Source organism: Dreissena polymorpha, chromosome 5 (assembly GCF_020536995.1).
Source record: "Dreissena polymorpha isolate Duluth1 chromosome 5, UMN_Dpol_1.0, whole genome shotgun sequence".
Classification (NCBI taxonomy): domain Eukaryota; kingdom Metazoa; phylum Mollusca; class Bivalvia; order Myida; family Dreissenidae; genus Dreissena; species Dreissena polymorpha.
This window is the reverse complement of record NC_068359.1, coordinates 618,990-641,409: the sequence shown is the minus strand read 5'-3', so window position 1 is coordinate 641,409 and position 22,420 is coordinate 618,990. Positions and strand designations below refer to the sequence as shown.

At 34.8% G+C, this 22,420-nt stretch overlaps 1 protein-coding gene across 1 annotated transcript; it reads right to left on the bottom strand.

Annotated features, from left to right (window-relative positions):
* Positions 1-8,273: 8,273 nt before the first annotated feature.
* On the bottom strand, positions 8,274-19,675 carry LOC127831729 (WD repeat-containing protein 82-like). The gene is made up of 8 exons (XM_052356765.1): positions 19,468-19,675; positions 19,076-19,173; positions 17,874-17,940; positions 17,312-17,411; positions 15,260-15,376; positions 14,433-14,588; positions 10,406-10,618; positions 8,274-9,946 (listed from the first exon to the last, which is right to left on the bottom strand). Exons 1-8 carry the CDS (start codon positions 19,641-19,643, stop codon positions 9,917-9,919), a joined length of 957 nt encoding a protein of 318 aa, XP_052212725.1. The 5' UTR covers positions 19,644-19,675; the 3' UTR covers positions 8,274-9,916.
* Between the last annotated feature and the right edge of the window lie 2,745 nt (positions 19,676-22,420).

Sequence of the window (22,420 nt, the reverse complement as noted above, 5' to 3'; positions counted from 1 at the left end):
TAGTTGGTCCAAGGTCAAGGTTACTATCAGACTAAGTGTGAAAATCGTTTTCGATCAATAACTCGTTAACGAATTTACCGATTGGCTTGATACTTCACATGTGCATCGGCCTTGGACAGTAGATGACCCCTATTGAAATTGTGATCACTAGGTCAAAGGTCAAGGTCACTATCACACTAAGTGGTTTCCGATCAATAACTCTTCAACGAATTTACCGATTGGCTTGATACTTCATATGTGCATTAGCCTTGGAAAGTAGATAACCCTATTGAAAGTGGGGTCACTTGGACAAAGATTAACGAATTAACGTTTGGCTTGATACTTCGCATGTGCATTGGCCTTGGACACAAGATGACCCCTATTGAAATTGGGGTCACTAGGTCAAAGGACAAGGTCAATATCAGACTAAGTGTGAAAATCGTTTCCGATCAATAACTCGTTAACGAATTTACCGATTGGCTTGATACTTCGCATGTGCATCGGCCTTGAACAGTAGATGACCCCTATTAAAATTGAGGTCACTAGGTCAAAGTCACAATCACACTTAGTGTTTTCAAATCAATAAATCGTCAACGATTTATCCGATTGGCTTGATACTTCACATGTGGATTGGCCTTAGAAAGAAAATGACCCGTATTGAAATTATGGTCACTTGGTCAAAGGTCAAGGTCACTATCACACTAAGTGTGAAAATTGTTTCCTATCAATAACCCGTCAACGAATTGACCCATTGGCTTGATACTTTACATGTGAATTGGCCTTGGAAAGTAGATGACCCCTATTGAAATTGAGGTCACTAGGTCAAAAGCCAAGGTCACTATCACACTAAGTGGTTTCCGATCAATAACTCGTCAACGAATATACCGATTGGCTTGATACTTCACATGTGCATTGGCCATGGACAGTAGATGACCCCTATTTAATTGAGGTCACTTGGTCAAAGGTCAAGGTCACTATCACACTAAGTGTGAAATCGTTTCCGATCAATAACTCAACCAATTGTCCGATTGGCTTGATACTTCACATGTGCATTGCCCTTGGACATTAGATGACCCCAATAGTTGTTATTAGGAAATCTCCAGTTTGGGTTTTTCCTATATTTCAGCACGCGCGGTATGTACAAACAAAAGCTGACTAGCATATTTTAAAAGAGAATGAATCAATAATTTCTCTTGTCGCTGAATAGTAAACACCACTTTTTCTGTTCAAACTTTCGTTATACATGTAGTTGATAAAAATACCATTATTTAATCATTTTTCTTTAGATGAACTAATCTCGATCGTGTTTAATTTGTAAAAATACTATGTCACACGATATAATGCTGAATGCACATGTAAACAGCTTCGGTCACGTAACTATGTCATTGCATATACTGTGCGTAGGCCTGGGCATACAGTTTTAATGGAAGTTTGTAAACGAAACCACCAAGACATTGACTCCATCGTATATATATTATACTATTCAAATATATTTTAAATCATACAGACAAGTACAGAACAACAAAAACATTATTATCCTCAGTCCATTCGTAGTACTTGAGCTAATATATCGTTACATATCAGTTGGATATTTATATTCTATTGATATAGCTCTGTTGTGATGCTTTTGTGTAATCTAATCTGAAAAATAAAGAACATTATTCGCTTAAGACTAGGACGTTAAGATTAGAAGGCACATCACTAACGAGCTTTACCATACATTACTTTTATTTGCTATATTTATAAAGCATGCTGAAAAAACAAGAACGTGAATAATGTTTTTTAGAAGTAATATTGCATATGTCAAGCCGTTTGTATAGGTTTCTTCATTACCATACAGCTGACAAAGTCTGTTTTTCATGTATTTTAAGGATGTCAGCTACTGGAATCATTCGTAAAGGCGGCTGTACATCTGAACGGTGTATTTAGACTTTCAGCCTGTATTAAACGTCTAACATACATGTATATCAGTGTTATATTTGTTATGTGTAATTATTAATAATAATAGTAATATAATAACAACAAAAGACTTATTATCCACTACTGAATGGCAGGCAAATCGGATATCAACGCTACTGGTCATTACTGTGTTAATGACAATGTTTGTTTCTCCTGCGCGCGCTCAGAAATCGGAAAAACCCACAGAGCAATTTCCGAATTAAATATATTGAAATCGGGGTCCCTGGGTCAAAGGTCACTATCACACAAAGTGTTAAAATCGTTTCCGATCAATAACTCGTCAACCAATTGACCGATTTGCTTGTTACTTCACATGTGCATTGGCCTTGAACAGTAGATGACCCCTATTGAAATAGGGGTCACTAGTTCAAAGCCCTGTTTTGGGGCATATGTCTCCGACTGCGGAACACTTGTTATATAAATATTTTATGATGATATAAGTATGCTTCATGGATATGCACACACACAACATACCATCTCATACAGGTAGTTGGAAAACTAAAATCCAAGATTGCTTCCAAATGGCCATTTTGAAATTTGTCCAAAATATTATCATGACTAAGCATTATGTCATTGAATTGGATAACAATTCATAGAATCTAGGCTATCAAGAATCATATAAACAAACAAGAGTGCCAAACTGTCACAAGATATCTCGTTTGAAGGTTTTGGACAACTTGGTAACTTTACCATTTGAGTGGCAAAATGATATATTTTGACAAGAGCAACGCATAACGGGTGCCACGCTCGGCTGCGGGTGCATTTTTAACCAGGTTTTCCGAAGGAAAAAACTGGTTATTACATTGGCGAATGCGGGCGGGCTGGCTGGCTGGCTGGCTGGCGGGCGGAACAAGCTTGTCCGGGCCATAACTATGTCGTTCATTGTCAGATTTTAAAATCATTTGGCACATTTGTTCACCATCATTGGACGGTGTGTCACGCGAAATAATTACGTCGATATCTCCAAGGTCAAGGTCACACTTTGAGTTCAAAGGTCAAAAATGGCCATAAATGAGCTTGTCCTGGCCATAACTATGTCATTCATTGTGAGATTTTAAAATCATTTGGCACATTTGTTCACCATCATGGGACGGTGTGTCGCACAAAAGAATCACGTCAATATCTCCAATGTCAAGGTCGCCACGACTAAAAATAGATTTTTTTTAAAAACAAACTTACAAAGGGGGTTAATTTTGTTTGTTCATTTCAAAAGTTCAGTTTGAGTTTTCTCCCTTTATCAGATTTTTTTTTTCCCAATGAAAACCTGGTTTTGTGACAATTTTGTCCCTTGTTTTAGAAATGAAAGCTTGTCAGATTATTTTTTTTAGAGGTCACAGTGACCTTGACCTTTGACCTAGTGACCCAAATATGGGTGTGGCGTGTAGAATTCATCAAGGTGCAGCTACATATTTAGTTTCAAAGTTGCAGGTGGAAGCAGTTTGATTTTAGAGCCAATGTTCAAAACCTTGACAAAATGTCACGACGCGGACAGTGGACACGACGACTGACACGACATGACACGACACGACATGACACGAAGAGCTGGCTACGACAATACCTCGGGTTTTCTCCGAAAACAGCCGAGCTAAATATTAAGCAGCACATAATTGAACTTGACCTAGATATCATCCAGACACAACTTCTGAACAAACTTGGTGAAGATCAGATGAAAAGCAGACACCATGCTAAATGCTTGAAATGCACTAAGTGACCTCATGACCTAGTTTTTGACCCGGCAGGACCCATATTTGAACTTGACCTAGATATCATTAAGACACAACTTCTGACCAAATTTGGTGAAGATCGGATGAAAAGTACTTCAATTATAGAGCGGACACCTTGCTAAATCCTTGAAATGCACCAAGTGACCCCGTGACCTAGTTTTTGATCCAGCAAGACCCATATTAAAACCTGACCTAGATATTGTCTAGATACAACTTCTGATAAAGTTTGGTGAAGATCGGACGAAAACTACTCCAATTAGAGAGGGGACACCATGCTAAATGCTTGATATGCACTAAGTGACCAGGTGACCTAGTTTTTGACCCTGCATGACCCATATTTAAACTTGACCTAGATGTTATTGAGACACAACTTCTGACCAAATTTGGTGAAGATTGGAATAAAAACTACTTCAATTAGAGAGCGGACACCATGCTCAATCCTTGAATGCACTAAGAGACCCCATTACCTAGTTTTTGACCCGGCATGACCCATATTTGAACTTGACCTAGATATTGTCTAGATACAACTGCTGACCAAGTTTGGTGAAGATCGGATGAAAACTACTTCAATTAGAGAGCGGACACCATTTTAAATCCATAAAATGCACTTATTGACCCCTTGACCTAGTTTTTGACCCGGCATGACCCATAATCGTACTTGACCTAGATATTGGGCGAAACTATAATATGTCCTGTTTTGACAAACAGGCGTATGAAAAATTATGTCACACGTAACTAAATATCACAAATATCACACCTTTCAGGGAGATTTTCACCAAAATTTGCAGACAACCAGCCTGGTCATTTATTAAAAAATAATGTTTGTTTTCTCAAAATAATGAATTTTTTACTTCACACACAGTGAATAATAATTAATTTACAAATACAAACAAATATTTTAATTGAACCATTAAGGTAGCGCACCCGTTATGGGCACTATCCAAATATAATCTAATGTATTAATTTCTTAATCGGCATCATTTCACTGAACTACACGCACATTTTTAGGTAGGCTTTCCATGCTTTAAAAACAAGAAACCGTTGGAGACGGGTGATGCTCCCCAAAGTTTTTTTTTGTCACAATATTGCACTATATATTAAGATAAAAGGAAACGCCTTGAGGGCACAGTAGTTGGGGGGACAAGAATTTTTTATATAAAATTTCAAAGGGCCATAAATCATCCGACCAGAACCTGCTGATAATATGCACATCTCCTCTTGGTAGTGAAGCTTCCCATAAAGTTTCATTGAATTCCGGTCATTAGATGCTAAGAAATAGCCCGGACAAAATTGACAAGAATTTCACTATATGTACAGTTAATGGAAAATTTCAAAGGGCAATAACTCTGTTAAAAATCATCCGACCATAACCTGCTGATAATATGCACATCTCCTCTTGGTAGTGAAGCTTCCCATAAAGTTTCATTGAATTCTGGTCATTAGTTGCTGAGAAATAGCCCGGACAAAAATTGTGCACGGACAGACACACGGACGGACGAAGCGGCCACTATATGTCTCCCCCCCCAAATTTTTTGGGGGAGCATAAAAAATCAGCTGATTTTTTCAAGCCATCCCCACGCTCGATTTTTTTCCAATTTATTTGCACCCCTGGGGTATATGAAAGTTTCATATAATTCCTCCAGATTTCCAAATATGGGCATGCAGTTTTTGTGTACAGATGCAGTAAAGGTGTTTAAAGTTTAAACAAGATGAAATAAGCATTCTTTTACAGACATTTATTTTTTATGTCCCCCACTATAGGGGACATATTGTTTTTGCCCTGTCTGTTGGTCTGTTTGCGCCAACTTAAATATTTTGCAATAACTTTTGCTATATTGAAGATAGCAACTTCATATTTGGCATGCATGTGTATCTCATGAAGCTGCACATTTGAGTGGTGAAAGGTCAAGGTCATCCTTCAAGGTCAGAGGTCAAATATATGTGGCCAAATCGCTCATTTTATGAATACTTTTGCAATATTGAAGATAGCAACTTGATATTTGGCATGCATGTGCATCTCATGGAGCTGCTTATTTTGAGTGGTGAAAGGTCAAGGTCATCCTTCAAGGTCAGAGGTCAAATATATGTGGCCCAAATTGCTTATTTTATAAATACTTTTGCAATATTGAAGATAGCAACTTGATATTTGGCATGCATGTGCATCTCATGGAGCTGCACATTTTGAGTGGTGAAAGGTCAAGGTCATCCTTCAAGGTAAGAGGTCAAATATATGTGGCCCAAATCGCTTATTTTATGAATACTTTTGCAATATTGAAGATAGCAACTTGATATTTGGCATGCATGTGTATCTCATGGAGCTGCACATTTTGAGTGGTGAAAGGTCAAGGTCATCCTTCACAAGGCTAAAGTCATCCTTCAAAGTCAAAACGTCATATAGGGGGACATTGTGTTTCACAAACACATCTTGTTATAACTTGTTATCTAGGGAAGAGCGCCATGAAATGTAAGTGGTTTCAGCCAAGTAGAAATTGGGTTGGTTAAAAACAAAGTGTCATAAAATTAAAAATAGTATCATTTAAGTAATATTTTGAACTCGGTTTTTATAGATACACTATATACATAAAAAATACCAAGAAATTTACAGATTTACCGTTTACTTTTTGAAATAAAAATAAAAATGCAACATGCATGATTCATATTTTCAGCAGTAAATCACCCAATTTAGCCATAACGTTGTTTTAATTTTTAAAATTGAAGAATGTGCATGAAAATTGCAACATATTTAACAATAAACATAGCTTATATGCTATATTAAATCAAATTACGTTTGAAAAGAAATAAAACGCGTCGCAGGATTCGAACCTGCGCAGGAAGATCCCAAAACATTTCTAGTCCATCGCCTTAACCATTCGGCCACGACAACTCCACATTAGTGAAAGCTTAAATTACATACGCATACATGTAAGTAAACAGGTAAAAAGGCTCTTCGATCTTTGAAGAAATCGCGAAATTGTATTTTTCCGATGATATTTGGATCAAAGTCAATATTTATTGTGAAAATACTGTATTATAAAGGAATTATGTAAACATATGTCAAAATTTGAAGTTTGAAAAAAAAATTCATCTCTCAGAAATAACCGATCATTGAAGATCGGCAATGATCGTAAAATAAATCGCGGGAAATCATTATGGGTGCGCTACCTTAAAGGCATGTATACACATTAAATAATGATGGTAATAAATATGAATTATTTATTCCAATTGTTAATTTTTCCTACAAATTAAACAAGAGGGCCTGAAAGGCCCAAAGTCGCTCACCTGAGATAACAAGATATTATTGGGACAAATCTTCTGACCAAGTTTCATGAAGATCGGAAAATAAATGTGGCCACTAGAGTGTAAACAAGGTTTTGCTATAGCCATATACGGAAAAATGCCCCACCTCCTGGCAGCCATGTTTTTCAACCAACCGGAATCATTTTTTAACTCTTCCAAGATATTATCGGGATGAATCTTCTGACCATGTTTCATGAAGATTTGACAATAAATGTGGCCTCTAGAGTGTTAATAAGATTTTACTATAGCCATATATAGCCATAAAAGGAAAAATACCCCGCCCCTTGGCAGCCATGTTTTTCACGCAAAGGTTACCATTTTCAAACTCATCCAAGATATCATTGGGACAAATCTTCTGACCAAGTTTCATGAAGATCAGAAAATAAATGTGGTCTCTAGAGTGTCAACAAGGTTTTACTATAGCCATATGAGGAAAAATACCCCGCTCCCTGGTGTCCATGTTTTTCAACCAACCAGCATCATTTTGGAACTCGTCCAAGATATTATTGGAATGAATCTTCTGATCAAGTTTCATGAAGATTGGACAATAAATGTGGCCTCTAGAGTGTTAACAAGATTTTACTATAGCCATATAAGGAAAAATGCCCCGCCTCTTGGCAGCCATGTTTTTCAAGCAAAGGTTACCATTTCTGAACTCATCCAAGATATCATTGGGACAAATCTTCTGAGCATGTTTCATGAAGATCGGAAAATAAATGTGGCCTCTAGAGTGTTAACAAGGTTTTACTATCGCCATATAAGGAAAAATGCCCCGCCGCCTGGCGGCCATGTTTTTCAACCAACTTATTGGGATGAATCTTCTGACCAAGTTTCATGAAAATCAGACAATAAATGTGGCCTCTAGAGTGTTAACAAGATTTCACTATAGCCATATATAGCCATATAAGGAAAAATGCCCTGCCCCTTGGCAGCCATGTTTTTTAAGCAAACTTAACCATTTTTGAACTCATCCAAGATATCATTAAGACCAATCTTCTGCTCAAATTTCATGAAGATTGGAAATAAATGTGGCCTCTAGGAGTTAACAAGGCAAATGTTGACAGCGCACGACGGACGAAAAGCGATCACAAAAGCTCGCCATGAGCACGTTGTGCTATGTTTAGCTAAAAAAATAGTTCTTTTGGAATTGTGAAGTAACCGGACAACAACCTGTTATATAAGCTGAACAATTCCTTCCATTCAATATTTACATACAAAAATTAATTTTAACATTCAGAGCAATCTAAAGGGTCATATCTACACATGTTTCAAGCATGTAAAATCAGATAAGTTACAAACCAAACCCATCGTTCTTATTACATCATTTATTGCAAGACATTAACACAAAAGCACAGTATAAAAATTGTAACCAGCACATAAATGACAAGCCTGACGCGCTGTTTCATTTAAGAACAAGCCTAAACCTTAAAGGGAGTGTCAACCACGACGACGAAGAAAAGAAAAGTTGTAAAATACCGTATCTTTTTACAATTATTAGTTTATATTGATTAAAATATCATGACTGGTATATTACATTACTTAAAAGTTGTTAAGTTTTCATTATATTTGGTAATAAATTTTACTGGGTATGTCTACCAGGTAACTACCAGTTAACTATAAATAATGCAAGTAGATTGATTATCATCGTCACGTTGTAAACCCAGGAATGCAAATTGCGCATGCATAGTGAATTGTATATATTTTTAATATTAAATGATCAATCTACTTGCGTTATTTATAGTGAGTATATCGTTATTTCACCTATTTTCACGATGTACTTTTTGATTTTACATCACAAAATTTTATTACCGAATATACTGAAAATATAAACATTTTTAACGTAATGTAATATACCTGTCGTGATATTTTAATCAATATAAACTAATAATTGTAAAATAATACGGTATTTTTACAACTTTTCTTTTCTTCGTCCTCGTGCTTGACAGTCCCTTTAAGAAAATGAGCAGCATCATGCAAAAATGATTTTGATATCATCTGCGGCCAGCGTAGCTCCATACAAGCCTGAGCAATCATGCAATCAGGTCAGGAACCACACTATGCACTATAAAGTCACGCACAGATTTGTGGTGTCATTTCCAGACAGGGTAGCACCTGACCTGACATGCTGATCAGAAGCTATGCTGGCGGCATATGCCATAATACCCATTTTGCATGATCAATTCTAATAAGAATGTTTATATACAATGGAAATGATTTACGAATATGAGTATGCTGATAACATCATGATTTAGTTTATTCTGATTCTATTATTTTTTATGAAAAATCTCCTCTTAAATTACATCATTTTTTGTATTTTATTGTTATAATATATCTTTTGAAAACATGGTAATTGGTATGGTAATTCAAATGGTAATTTAACTTAATTAAACTTAATTTAATTAAATATGGCTTTACTTTTTAAGGATGTTTCTGTATTGATAAACATGTCTAAATTAATAAAGAGATTCATATGACAATTCAATATTTAACTTGACATTGATATTTACAGTACTATCATTCATTTTTATATTCATTTTTACTGCAGTTTGTAACAAACAAATAATCACGAGTCAAGAAACCATGGAAGGAATAATTGGCAATTGCAAAACATTGTTTATTTATTAAGACAAATCTGTAAGCATGTTCTCTTTATATCATCTCAATCCACTTTAAATGGCTACATACTACCTTTTACTGAGATACTTCAAACAAAGGTAAACAATGTCAGCAAACAGGATTTTGCCATCAAACTTAACCTTTTGAAGCATGTCTAGTGTCTATATCCAAAACTTAAGACTTTGTAGTAGTTGTTGAAGTCTCCAACATAAAAGCTTTCTTTTAACTTTTAACAGCCAACATATAGTAAGCAGAGGCTGCATTGTTCTTTATCTCCTATTCTCATGCATCTTTCATGAGTAAACAGTCATTTGATTTTTTAAATCAACTGTCACTTTTGTTCACTCATCAATATACGGTAACCAAAATGCCTGAAATGTAATAAATGCATACATTAAATCTTCAATTGTAGCAGAGCTAAAAACAAGGCAATTCTGGTTACAAGAATAATTTGACATTATATTTTAACGTATCTCATAAAATACCAATACATTTTGTAATGAAACATGTTCTAAATGAGCTTACAATAAGTGTTTTTCAGGTCAAAACTGAAAGATAATTAATATTTATGATTTTTGTTTAAATTTTCATCATTATTTCTAATAGTTTAGAACACCTGGAGCAGCGATCAAATATAACTTATAATGCACAATATATATCATAGCAGACGTTATTGCTATTGGATCTTCACCAATCGTTTCAAAAATAAGATATACAAGCATCAACATGTGCATGGCTTACATATTGGTACCAGCAGTAGAATATTTGATTAATAGTGGTTGAGTATTTACAAAACCATACCACTCCTACTACACAACCCCACCACATACCATATTTGTACAAGCAGTTGCCAGCATCATGAACTTTGGGTTGAAGCCCACACACTGGACCGGTCCTGGGTGGTCGCAGCTCATCGTGGCGATCTTGGCACCCGTGTCTGTACTCCAGCAGTGCACCCGTCCGTCTGTGGACCCGCTGAACACAAACAAGGAGTCCGGGCTGAAGGACACTTCTAACGGTATCCTCTTTGTGTTTGTATGACCCTGGAAAACAAAAAATGTGCCGGCTTTATCTTATATGATCCTTAAATTTTGATAAAAAAAGATCATCTGAGAACTGTAGCTAAGACTTTTGACTACAGGGGCATAAAATTAACAAACTAGTAGAGGACCACTTTCCAATATTTTCAACCTTGGGCTTGTCATTTTAGAGATTTCTAAAATGTCATTTCGCAATATACTGGTAGGTAAAGATCAATCATGTTATCCATTAGGGGTGTTGCCATTTGTGACATCAGATGCATGAGTTGACCAAATTTGTAGAGGACCACAGGTTTTACACACAAAGTATCCAAGCACTGGGCTATATTGTTTCCGAGACTTTAAGCTTCATTTTGCTCCATGTTCATATCATAAATGTGACCCCTGGGGCACAGTCAATTTTCAAAACAATTAGCATGATTTGAATTCATTTAAAATATAACACATTGGTTCATGGTGTTACAGAAGACGATTTTTAAACGATTATCTCTATATAAGTTCAGGCCCGCAGCCAGGGTTTTGAAAAGGGGGGTGCGAATTTTTGCCATCAACGATTGTTATTGAGCAACTAAGTGGCGCAGGTGGTATGTGCGGGAGGGGATGTCCCCCTCCTGCAATCGGGGGCTTTGGAGGTCCTCCCTCTAAAACATTTTGAAAATTAAAAAAAACGTTCACTACTGCATTCTGGTCACTTTTTAACTGTATTTAGAGACTGAAGTTATAGAACATTTTTATATAAAATTGCACTTTCATTGACCATACTCATTGACTGATCGACATGAATATGATATTACATACATGTATTCCCCACCACGTTTTGCAATAACCACCTTTTTTTATTAGTCACGGATATACATCATTTTATACTGTGTTTAACCCGACACTAGTATGCGCGCTCACACTTTGTTTATATATGCAACAACAAACTTATAGAATGTTAAATCAAACAATAAGAACGGTATAATATATCATCATTTATTGGAATCTTGGAATCTTGATAAAATTGGTGTGTTTCACCATTCCAACATTCTACCATTCATAAATCGAGCAAATTAAATGGAAATATTTGACTTTTTTTCAAAACAATTGTTTGTCTGCTACTATGGATAGTACCAGAGGGTTAGCATTGGTCTAAACGTGCTAATAGTGTCTTGTACAACAAACACTGATTAACAAAACTGGGTCTTCTCTAATCTGCATCAATACTAAAAAGAAATCAAAATGGTATTACTGGTTACTTTATTTTTTATAACTATTTTTAACAAATAAGTTATCTTTTTCTAAACGAATTTCAGAAAAATATAACACTTAAGGCTTCATTAAGACCCTATAACCACAAACTACTGGCCCTATGGTCTCAAAGTCCTTAACAATGTATACCAGGACTTCGAAAAAAAGATGTACTTATTTGCCCATTATATGCTCAAGATCCGTCACAGTTGAGGAACATTAAACGTTAACGTCCACCTGATCATATGTTATAACGTTTTAAATTCATTATAACAACTGTTTGAGAGTAGGACATCCCTAGTGTCAAGTTTGACATAATTAAAACATTGTGGAAAGTTATGTATGTGGAGCAGAACAGATGCCAATTAAGTGTTGGTAAACTACAAAAAAAAAACTACATTGCTTTGTAGAAATGATTTGTTTTCTTGTCATTCAACAACAAAATTAGCCTGTCTTGAGCATAGCTGATATTTTTGTTGCTGGAAAACCATTTAGGGGATCCGAAAATGGTTGTACGGGGATATAACAGAAAGACAACGCAGTCTGTCGAAAATGCTGTGAACAATATGTAATTGTTATAAGTCGTGGCTTCATCATTATGTTGTGATATCTATTAAAGTTATGGCTTTAACAGACATTAATAACGATGACAAAAGTTACAAAACAATCATTTAGTATCAAATTTCTATAAATAAGTATCGATTTTATACGGATTAGAGTGCCAGGTTAATAATTATGCATTATACAGAAAACAAATATCCATTTATAACAAAGATTCCAATTCCATTTTGCGGGGACCGGCTTCATAGATCTTCTCAAATTTTGCTATCAAAACTTTTGTTGATTTCAACAATTCTACGGTTAAAAATTGTAAATAACAAGACTATTGCCAAGCAATAAAAGTCCCCTACCGGCTCCACCATTGTCAGAAATTCCACCATTGTCAGAATGTTTTTTTATTTGTTGCCATAGCAACCAGAATTTTTGACGTAGGAACAAAATGAAATGACGTGCATAATGTCCATATTGCCATCTATCCATGTTCCAAGTTTCATGAAAAAATATTAAGAACTTTAAAAGTTATCGCAGGATCAAGAAAAAAACAACATTTTCAGCAGTATTTCTAGTCTATTTGTTGCCATAGCAACCACAATTTTTGACGTAGGAACAAAATGAAATGACGTGCATAATGTCCATATTGCCATCTATCCATATTTCAAGTTTCATGAAAAAATATTCAGAACTTAGAGTTATTGCAGGATCCAGAAAAAACACCCATTTCAGCAGTATTTCTAGTCTATTTGTTGCCATAGCAACCACAATTTTTGACATACGAACAAAATGAAATGACGTGCATAATGTCCATATTGCCATCTATCCATATTCCAAGTTTCATGAAAAAATATTAAGAACTTTGAGAGTTATCGCAGGATCCAGAAAAGTGTGACGGACTGACGGACGGACACAAAACCATAAGTCCCCTCCGGTGAAATTCTTAGGGGACTAAAAATCACGCACTATCTTGGGAATGACTTAATCGAGAAATTAATTATATGGTGACCTGTCGGTTGCATATTGAATACAACATTATTTTAACGCTTAAATACGAAGACTCACTGGGATCCTGGAAAAAATAAATAACCGTTTTTGCGTCAAATAAAATTGGTTGCAACTTATAGTACAATTCTTTTTACTCGTCAAAAAAGATTGGATGCGAGCGCACCCAACGCATCCCCCCCCTGGCTACGGGTATGAAGTTAATGTAAAACTGACGACCCCCAGCGCAAGGCCAGTATTGATCCAAGGGGCATAATTTGAATATACTTTGTAAAGTACCACTTGATGATAACACAAGCCAAAAATGAAAGCTATTGGCTTTTCAAATTTATACAAGAAGACTTTGAAAGGTTTTCCCTATTTAAGTCTTTGTAAAAGTAGTGACCCATATGACGCTTACAGTTTTAAGCACAATTGCATAATTTTAACAAACAAGAACATTTTTAAGATACTTCAGGTGAAGCATCTTTTTAACCTAAGGGCAAAAAATATATATACTTTGTAGAGAGCTTCTAGATTCTTCAACCTACCCAATATGAAAGCCTTTGGCTTTGCGACGTCAGACAAGATTCTAGTATTCCCTACATGTTAATTGAAGTAATATTGGGGACCCCTGCAGCATAATTTGAACAAACTTTGTAGAGGACCACAACATGATCCTACACACCAAATATGAAACCTCTGGACCTTGCAGTTTCAGCAATTTTTGCAATTTTCATTGTAAAACCCCTTTTGGGCCCTATGACCCAATTAATCAAATCGGCAGAATTTGCATAAATAACTACCCAAGGAACATTCCTGTGAAGTTAATAAAATTCTGAACATCAGTTCAACCTCACTTCAAGGAGGAACAACATACATTATGGTATCCCAAAAGCTCACCATGAGCATGTTGTTCTAAGGTGATCCAAAAATGACATTTCTGAATTTGATACATACCGTACCAAACCAATTAGAAAACAATTTCATTCCTTGGTAAAGAAAACATTTGCAGCAATTATAAGAATGTATAAAGCTGTATAAGACGTACAACAAATGTCTGCAGTGGTGTCCCTTGGAAGGCGTCTATCAGTCGTATGACCTGCCCGCTGGTGGATATCACTATGAACTTGCCATCAGGACTGAACTTCATGCCTGTCCAGTCACAATCCTTGTCCTGAGGCAACTTGAATGTTGCAAATGGACCCTGCAAATGAAAATTTTTACACTCATTCGATAAAAATACAGTAATTTCTTTTCAAATTAAACATCCCTTCATTTGTATAATCAATTTCAAAATTCAAAAAATTCCAGCAATTATAAGACTCATTTGTTTAAAATACCCTCCTGCAATTCAATTCACAACTTCTATAAATCGTTCAAGTACTATAATTTATTTGCAATGCATATAACGAAATGAACATGGAGTACAATCCTAACATAACTCTAGTTCATATTTAAACTCACTTGATCTTTTTGACATGTAAATTACTTATAGTTGTTATTACATAATGTTGTGTTTTTTTTCACAGCTTAACCCTTTACCACCTAGATACCTAATTTATGCATTTGTGGTCCCTTGAAAAGTAACATTTAATTTCAGACCTTTCTTACTAGATTCAAGTTTTAAAGGCATTATTTCCAACCCTTAGATTCTGATGAGCAGCAAACAGAATTAAACCGTAACAGACTGAGAATTACTCGCAGGCTGTTCTGGTTTTATGCTGATTGCACATAGCTATTTTAACTTAACTTCCAAGAGGGAAAGGGTTAAACTAAGGTCAACAGTGCTTCAAGTGTTACTTTCACATAGCCCTTTTAACTGTGCTTTTGAGTGGGAAAGGGTTAAGAGAAAAATAATAAGCTCTTTACACACACCCTGTCAAATGACCTCAGATCATACAACTTGACACATTCTGAGTTGATTCCAGCAGCAAATATGAGTCCCTCTGGGTCAAAGGTAGCCACAGGTCGCCCAGGTAAGTGCATCTGTCCCTATAGAAACGAAAGTGATTTGTACTATAATTTACTATCACTAAACATTTTAAATGAACTAGAACGTGGAGAAATCAATGTTTTGTCTGACAGGTATTACCGTATACCAGTTAGTGAAATATTTTCCATTTAAAACATACCTTAGATTAAACTTAAACTTTATGACAGTATGAAGTTTAATTGAAAGCATTATTTTAGCCTTCAAAAACTCAATTTTTGGAAAACAGTATTGATGGCAATGCCAAAATTCTGTACTTCAACATAAAATGTGAAATTTATTCTTCAACATCACACAATGATAGACTTACCCACTGACAATAAAAAAACACAACCCCTATCTCTTAACTTCAAGAAAAAACAAGAGGGCCTGAAAGGCTTAAAGTCGCATACCTGAGTTACAAACTGACCCAAGATTTTATTAAAACAAATGTTCTAACAAAGTTTCATGAAGAATGAACTATAAATGTTACTTTTAGAGTGCTAACAAGATTTTACTTTGGCCATATAAAGATAAATTCCCCGCCCCCTGGCGGCCATGTTTTTCAACAGACCAGAACCATTTTCAAAATCATCTAAGATATCAATAAAACAAATGTTCTGACCAAGTTGGACAATAAATGTGACTAAGAGTGTAAACAAGCTTTTACTATAGCCATATTAGGAAAAATGTCCCGCCACCTGGTGGCCATGTTTTTCAACCAACCAGCTCCATTTTCGAACTCGTCCAAGATATAATTGCAACAAATTTTCTGACCAAGTTTCATGATGATCAGAAAATAAATGTGGCCTCTAGAGGTCAACAAGGTTTTACTATAGCCAAATTTAGCAACAAAAGGAAACACAGGGCTTTTTTCTTGTTTTTGTGAAGCAAACTTTCTAAAATTGTGAATATAAGAGTCTCAGACTTCTAAAAATTGTGAAAATTTTAGTCGCAAACTTCTTGAAATTTGAGTTGCGTATTTGCCAAAATTGTGAAAAACTATCATTCTCACAGAAGGAAAAAAAAACTGAAACATGCCCCGCTTCCTGGCAGCCATGTTTTTCAAGCAACTGGATCCATTTTCAAACTCTCAAGATATCATTGGGATATCAAATCTTCTGACCAAGTTTCATGATTATCCGCCAATAAATGTGGCCTGTAGAGTGTTAACAAGGTTTTACTATAGCCATATATAACCATATACAGAAAAATGCCCCGCCCCCTACCGGCAATGTTTTTCAACAGACCAGAACCATTCTCAAACTCATCCAAGATGTCATCAGAACAAATTTTCTGACCAAGTTTCATGAATCAGACAATAAATGTGGCCTCTAGAGTGTAAACAAGCTTTGACTCTAGCCATTAAAGGAAAAATGCCCAGCCCCCTGGCGGCCATGTTTTTCAAGAAACCGGATCCATTTTCGAACTCGTCCAAGATATCATTGCAACAAATCTTCTGACCCAGTTTCATGATGATCAGACAATAGTTGTTGCCTCTAAAGTGTTAACAAGGTATTACAAAAGCCATATAAGGAAAAATGCCCGCTCCATGGCTTTTGAACTCGTCCAAGATATCATTGGACCAAGTTTCATGATGATCAGAAAATAACTGTGGCCTCTAGAGAGTTAACAAAGTTTTACTATAGCCATTTAAGGAAAAATGCCCTGCCCCCTGGTGGCCATGTTTTTCGACCAACCGAAACCATTTTCGAACTTGTCCCAAGATATTATTGGCCAAAAATCTTCTGACCAAATTTCATGATGATCAGACAATAAATGTGGCCTGTAGAGTATTAACAAGGCAAATGTTGACGCCGCAAAAGCACAACAGACAAAAGGCGATCCCAAAAGCTGGCCATGAGCACATTGTGATCAGGTGAGCTAAAAACACAAGATACTGTTCAGAAAGAGGCACTTACTTATGTAATGTAATGAGCCTTATCCATGCACCTTACCTGGCAGTTTTGAGAACGCAAATCCCAGAGTCGAATAGTCTTGTCAAGTGAGCCTGACAGAAATGTGTCATTGATTGGTGACATGTCCAGACAGACCACCCTGAAAGCAAGCATGTTGAGGATTTTAGCTGATATCAGAGCATGCTTGGAAATAGCAAATCACTTTATAAATGAGTGTGAGTTTTTACTTCAACAAAAATAATACGTACATATTATACTAAACATGATTGAATAAATCAAGTATTTTAACTGATAAGCTTAGTTGATCTCTTCAAAAATTCATTCTATTTATTTATTTGCTGAACATGTTCGAATATTGGTTTTACATCACTTGAGTTTTCAGTTCTGCTGGTTGATTCTTGCAGCTAAACTTGTGTGATATGTTTTTACATCAAACTTAGCTTTAAATGAAAGCAATCAGGGCAACAAGCAAATGCGTTGAATTGATATCCCCCACAAAACATAAATTCTGTCACAGACCGACTGATGGACAAAACCAATTTAATATCCCTCTGCCTAATTAATACCAAGTACATTAAAAATACACAAAATAAAAACTTACTTTTTAGTGTGTCCAGGAAAATATCTGATGTACTTATTGTCATGAAGTGATAAATATCGTATTGTATCTGAAATATAAATTGTGCATACTGATAAGTTATACAGTAGAAACAACAAATGAATTCAAATGTGTAGGCCTGTTTTGATAGTATTCAAAATTAAACCTTAGGTTCAGGTGACTTTTGTTGATAGAAAATATCATTATGAACATGGTAAAATATATACATTAGGAAATTGCAGATTAATCAATACTAAATTAACATAATTAAACATGATCACTGGAAGAAGTTTGCGCTGTTTTTTCTCTTGTGCTTGCACAAATTCCTACAGCATATTTCTGTTCTTCCGTTTTTGTAATATTCTGATTGCAGAACCACTTTCTAATTTCATTCATGTCCTCATTAATTTAAGAAATATGTGAATACCGTATGCAGTCCAGTATAGTATGTTTATGTGTAACGTAAACTTGACGAATAAACAAGCATATTCATCTCAAAAGTTAATGCTTGTGTACAGTACAATTCAAACTAGAAATTAAATGAACACGCCATGACACATATATTATCGCACGGATTTCACTAAAACAAAATGTATCATGTTTCAAGTGTTTGAAGCTAACATATATAATGTTATTGTCATCAAGTTTATTTGGAATAATCCCTTTATTGGGATGCACAAGAAAGGCAATCAAAAATAATTACACACAAATAATCATCAATATCTTTTCTTTTTTTTTATTTTTTTTTATTTTGGGGGGATGGGGTTAAATTGCCAAAAGAGGGGACGTCGGATCCAAGTTACAACAAAGGCCTGGCTAGGCTTTTTTGTATTTTATCTTATTTTTGAGTCCATGTGTAATGACTAATGTACAATAACCTGATAATGTGTTTGCTGCTTGTTTAGCAAATGATATTCTGGTTTTTGCATGGGTATGCAAGTAAAAATGCAGATTGTATTGTTTATCTTCATTACACAGCTTGGGAATGGTAGAGATGGAGCTTCAATTGAAGTACATTCAGTGGAAAAGATTGCAAACAAGTCTCTGTAGACAAATATGAACAAATACTATTTGGGCTACCACAAATTTCAAATCAATTAGTCTGACTAACTTGAGAACCTGGATCTGATTCTATATGACCATCTAATGATACATGTAAGCACAGATTTTTAAATAATATATTCATAATATTGCTAGCAATTTACCATCTATTTTTGTTGAACTGTGTAATGCAGTGTTGACAGCGTGTGTATATCGGATCAGATCAACTCCATACTTTTTACTGTTCAATGTTCTTTTTGGTCTGAAATAAAACTTCTCATTCAAATAGCATCTAAAAAAGTAATTATCATCAATTAATTTGAAGAACAAAATATGTTCTCAGTAACTTCAGTAAGTAAAATGTGATGGAACTAAAAATTTAATATTAGCTTAATAATACTAAGTTTTTGACCAAAAATGTATGTGTATCCGTGTATAAAAATACAAATCAGTGTTTGTATCAGACGCCATAACATCAAAAAAGAGTTAAATATTCCACAAATGGTCAAAATAAACATAAAAACACGTCGCGAATTTATGTGACACTTCTACATACGTCCCAGCTTGGCAGTCGTAAATCACGATTGAATCGTCGTCACTGCTTGAAATTAGGGTCTCTCCATTTGAGGAAAAGTCTATGCTTGTTATTTTATCCGTATTTTCACGGAATATTTTAGCAACTCTGAAGTTTCTGACAACATTTTCAGTCAGCTTCATTTCTTCTATGATCATTTTAGTAATTACGCATATATGAGCGGAAAGAAAAATAATAGACGAAAAGAAAATAGCTTTGCAAAATGCTTTGCACGTGCAAAATGCCTTTCTGTGTTATTCGAAGAATTTTCAATACAAACGATTTTGATATATCATGCATTTCAATAAAGGAACCATTAAAGTTTATCAAACGAATAATGGGTACAGAATAAACATTTCGAAAACATAATTTTCAACTTTTGCATATAAACATGATCCTTTTAAATTGACAGATAGCTGTGTCCATTTAGTGTACACCTCTCGCGTACAAACACAATTGAAATGATTATACTATTCTGCAACATTATGTATTTAATTAATTTATTTATTATTGTCTTAAGTTCATCTTTTTCTGTTTAAGTATTCCAGAGACGTAGATAACATCTACGTCTCTGAGTATTCATTCAATTTGCGATGCACGTTACACAATTCAGTTATAAACAGTCATACAACAACAATACACAAACTTATCGTTGAATTTCGTCACGAGAACAGCGACTTCTCATAACAACATAAATGAGTTTGGCTTTGTTCTGAAAATATCAAATCGTTTGAAGTACATTACAATGGTCCTTTTTGAAATAATGGTGTATACATTAACTCTTGGTTAAATAACTCACAGCAATGATATTCAGTATCGAAATCAGCGGGTTTGCACGAAACTTCGATTTCTGGTCTTAACAAAATGTATAAACGTGTAACAAGTGAGACAATGTGAAATATTTAAAACGACAAAATGGAGACTTTTCCTGAATTATCGAAACATGCGAAAGCAGCAGACTGCATGCTTAAATAACATAACTTCAAAGCATGTTCGCTTTTAATAAAGTATATACATACAGCAAACGTTCTTTCATTTAGCCGCGCCATTCAATGACTTAATTGGTAATGAGTTTTATTTTGTTTATGTCGATAGGGATCAATACCAATAGAAAAATAAAAGAACGTTTTATGATTTATTAATTTTACTACAAAAGACAGTGCGCCTGGTCGCACCCAGACGCTTGCAGGTCGGTCGGGGAGCATTTAAAACAACAATTGTGCGGTATCGATTTGAGGATTGGGTTTCATTAAGCCATATAAATGCTTAACGCTTCGATATATTCGTAATTAATCGCCCAAATAAGTAGACGAACGGACCTCTAGTGTCCTTAGAAACCGTAGATACCACGTGATCTGCAGTCGCCTCAATAATCAAAATAAAAAATAAACTGCACTGACGGTGAATAAAAAACATGGAATAAAAATTAAAGGATAACGCTTGCGTGAAGGACCTTTTTCGTTGCAAAGATCGGATATTACATGTATAATTGAAGAGGTAAATTGCCTACGTTAAGATCGGATATGTGTATCTACGTTGAATAGCGTGTATGGTTTAAACGATAATGCCATTTACAAATACATCGTCGGTCGAGTTAATACTTATGTATCACCAATACCCATGATTTGTACAATACTGTGTGTTTAAAGTTTAAGTTAAGTAAATTTTTAACAGAAGAACGAATTGGTTTACACACAAGTATTTTGTTAATAAATATAACGGATATATATTTAATTTCGTTTAACGAATTGAGTATTATGCCTCGTATATCTGAACTTTCGTGACGGTAAGACGGGTTAGTAAGATTATAATATACTGTAATAGAACAGAGTATTATATATTATAAAATTATAAAATAATGATGAAATATTGTAAATTGTGGAAATAGGTCCATTTTATGTAGTCTGTTAATATATAATGAACTATAAATCATTTTTCTTTCTGATAAAATTGAAAATAGTTATTATTTGTCCAAACTGTAATAAATTTTTCACACGTTCAAGACTTTGTTTTTCATAACCATTGATAATTTCGATTGCAATAATTTATGTGTCATAATTTAATCTGGTCCATATTGCCTGAAATATTGAACCTGGTAATTTTTGCAAAGGATTTAGATTAAAACTTTGCTGCTAATACCATTTCCAATACAGCCTTTTGAAAGTTAGATATTGCCTATTGTTATCAACCATTGGTTACAATCAACAGATAAAACATAAATAATCCAGAAAAGAGAGTTTCTTTTGGGTATTGACAGACTAAAACACTATTTATTTCACAGCTTATGACCATGTTATTATTTGTTGGTACAATTTCACTGTATGTATTGGATTATCAGTGCATGTATGTATTTCCTTTTAACTTGGGAATCAATATTTTCAGTTGCATTAAATGACAGAAACAGAATAGTATTACGTTTTAAGTATGATCATAAGTATTTAATGGATTATTATTGAAAGATGGTAGGTCTGTTTGTATGTTGTGTCATATGTTAAGTAGATTGTCAAGCTAATATTAGTTTGTTCATACACTTTATTCGCCAATATGCTAAGTATATATACATACATATATCAATGGAATACAGTACAAGCAGCCATTTGACTATAATGCATACCAAAGCTATACAAATAAGATCCAAATCAATTTTTGATGTACAATCTGTTATGATGACAAAATATATTTTTAAGATATATTAATCTGTAGACTTAAGGTTTCTATGAAGCCTGCTTGTACAGGATACAACATGTTAAGAGATGCTTCCAGTAACTAGGTTGCAAAGTTTCAGATATAATGGCATGACTTAGTTGACCAAGAGGCTAATATATCTCTGTGACAAAAGTACAAACAAAAGACTCTTTTTGACTTTTGTCTAAAAAGTTATGGTCCATCTCTTCTTACTTCGCCTGTGGTACTGTCTGGGACATAGGCCACCAAC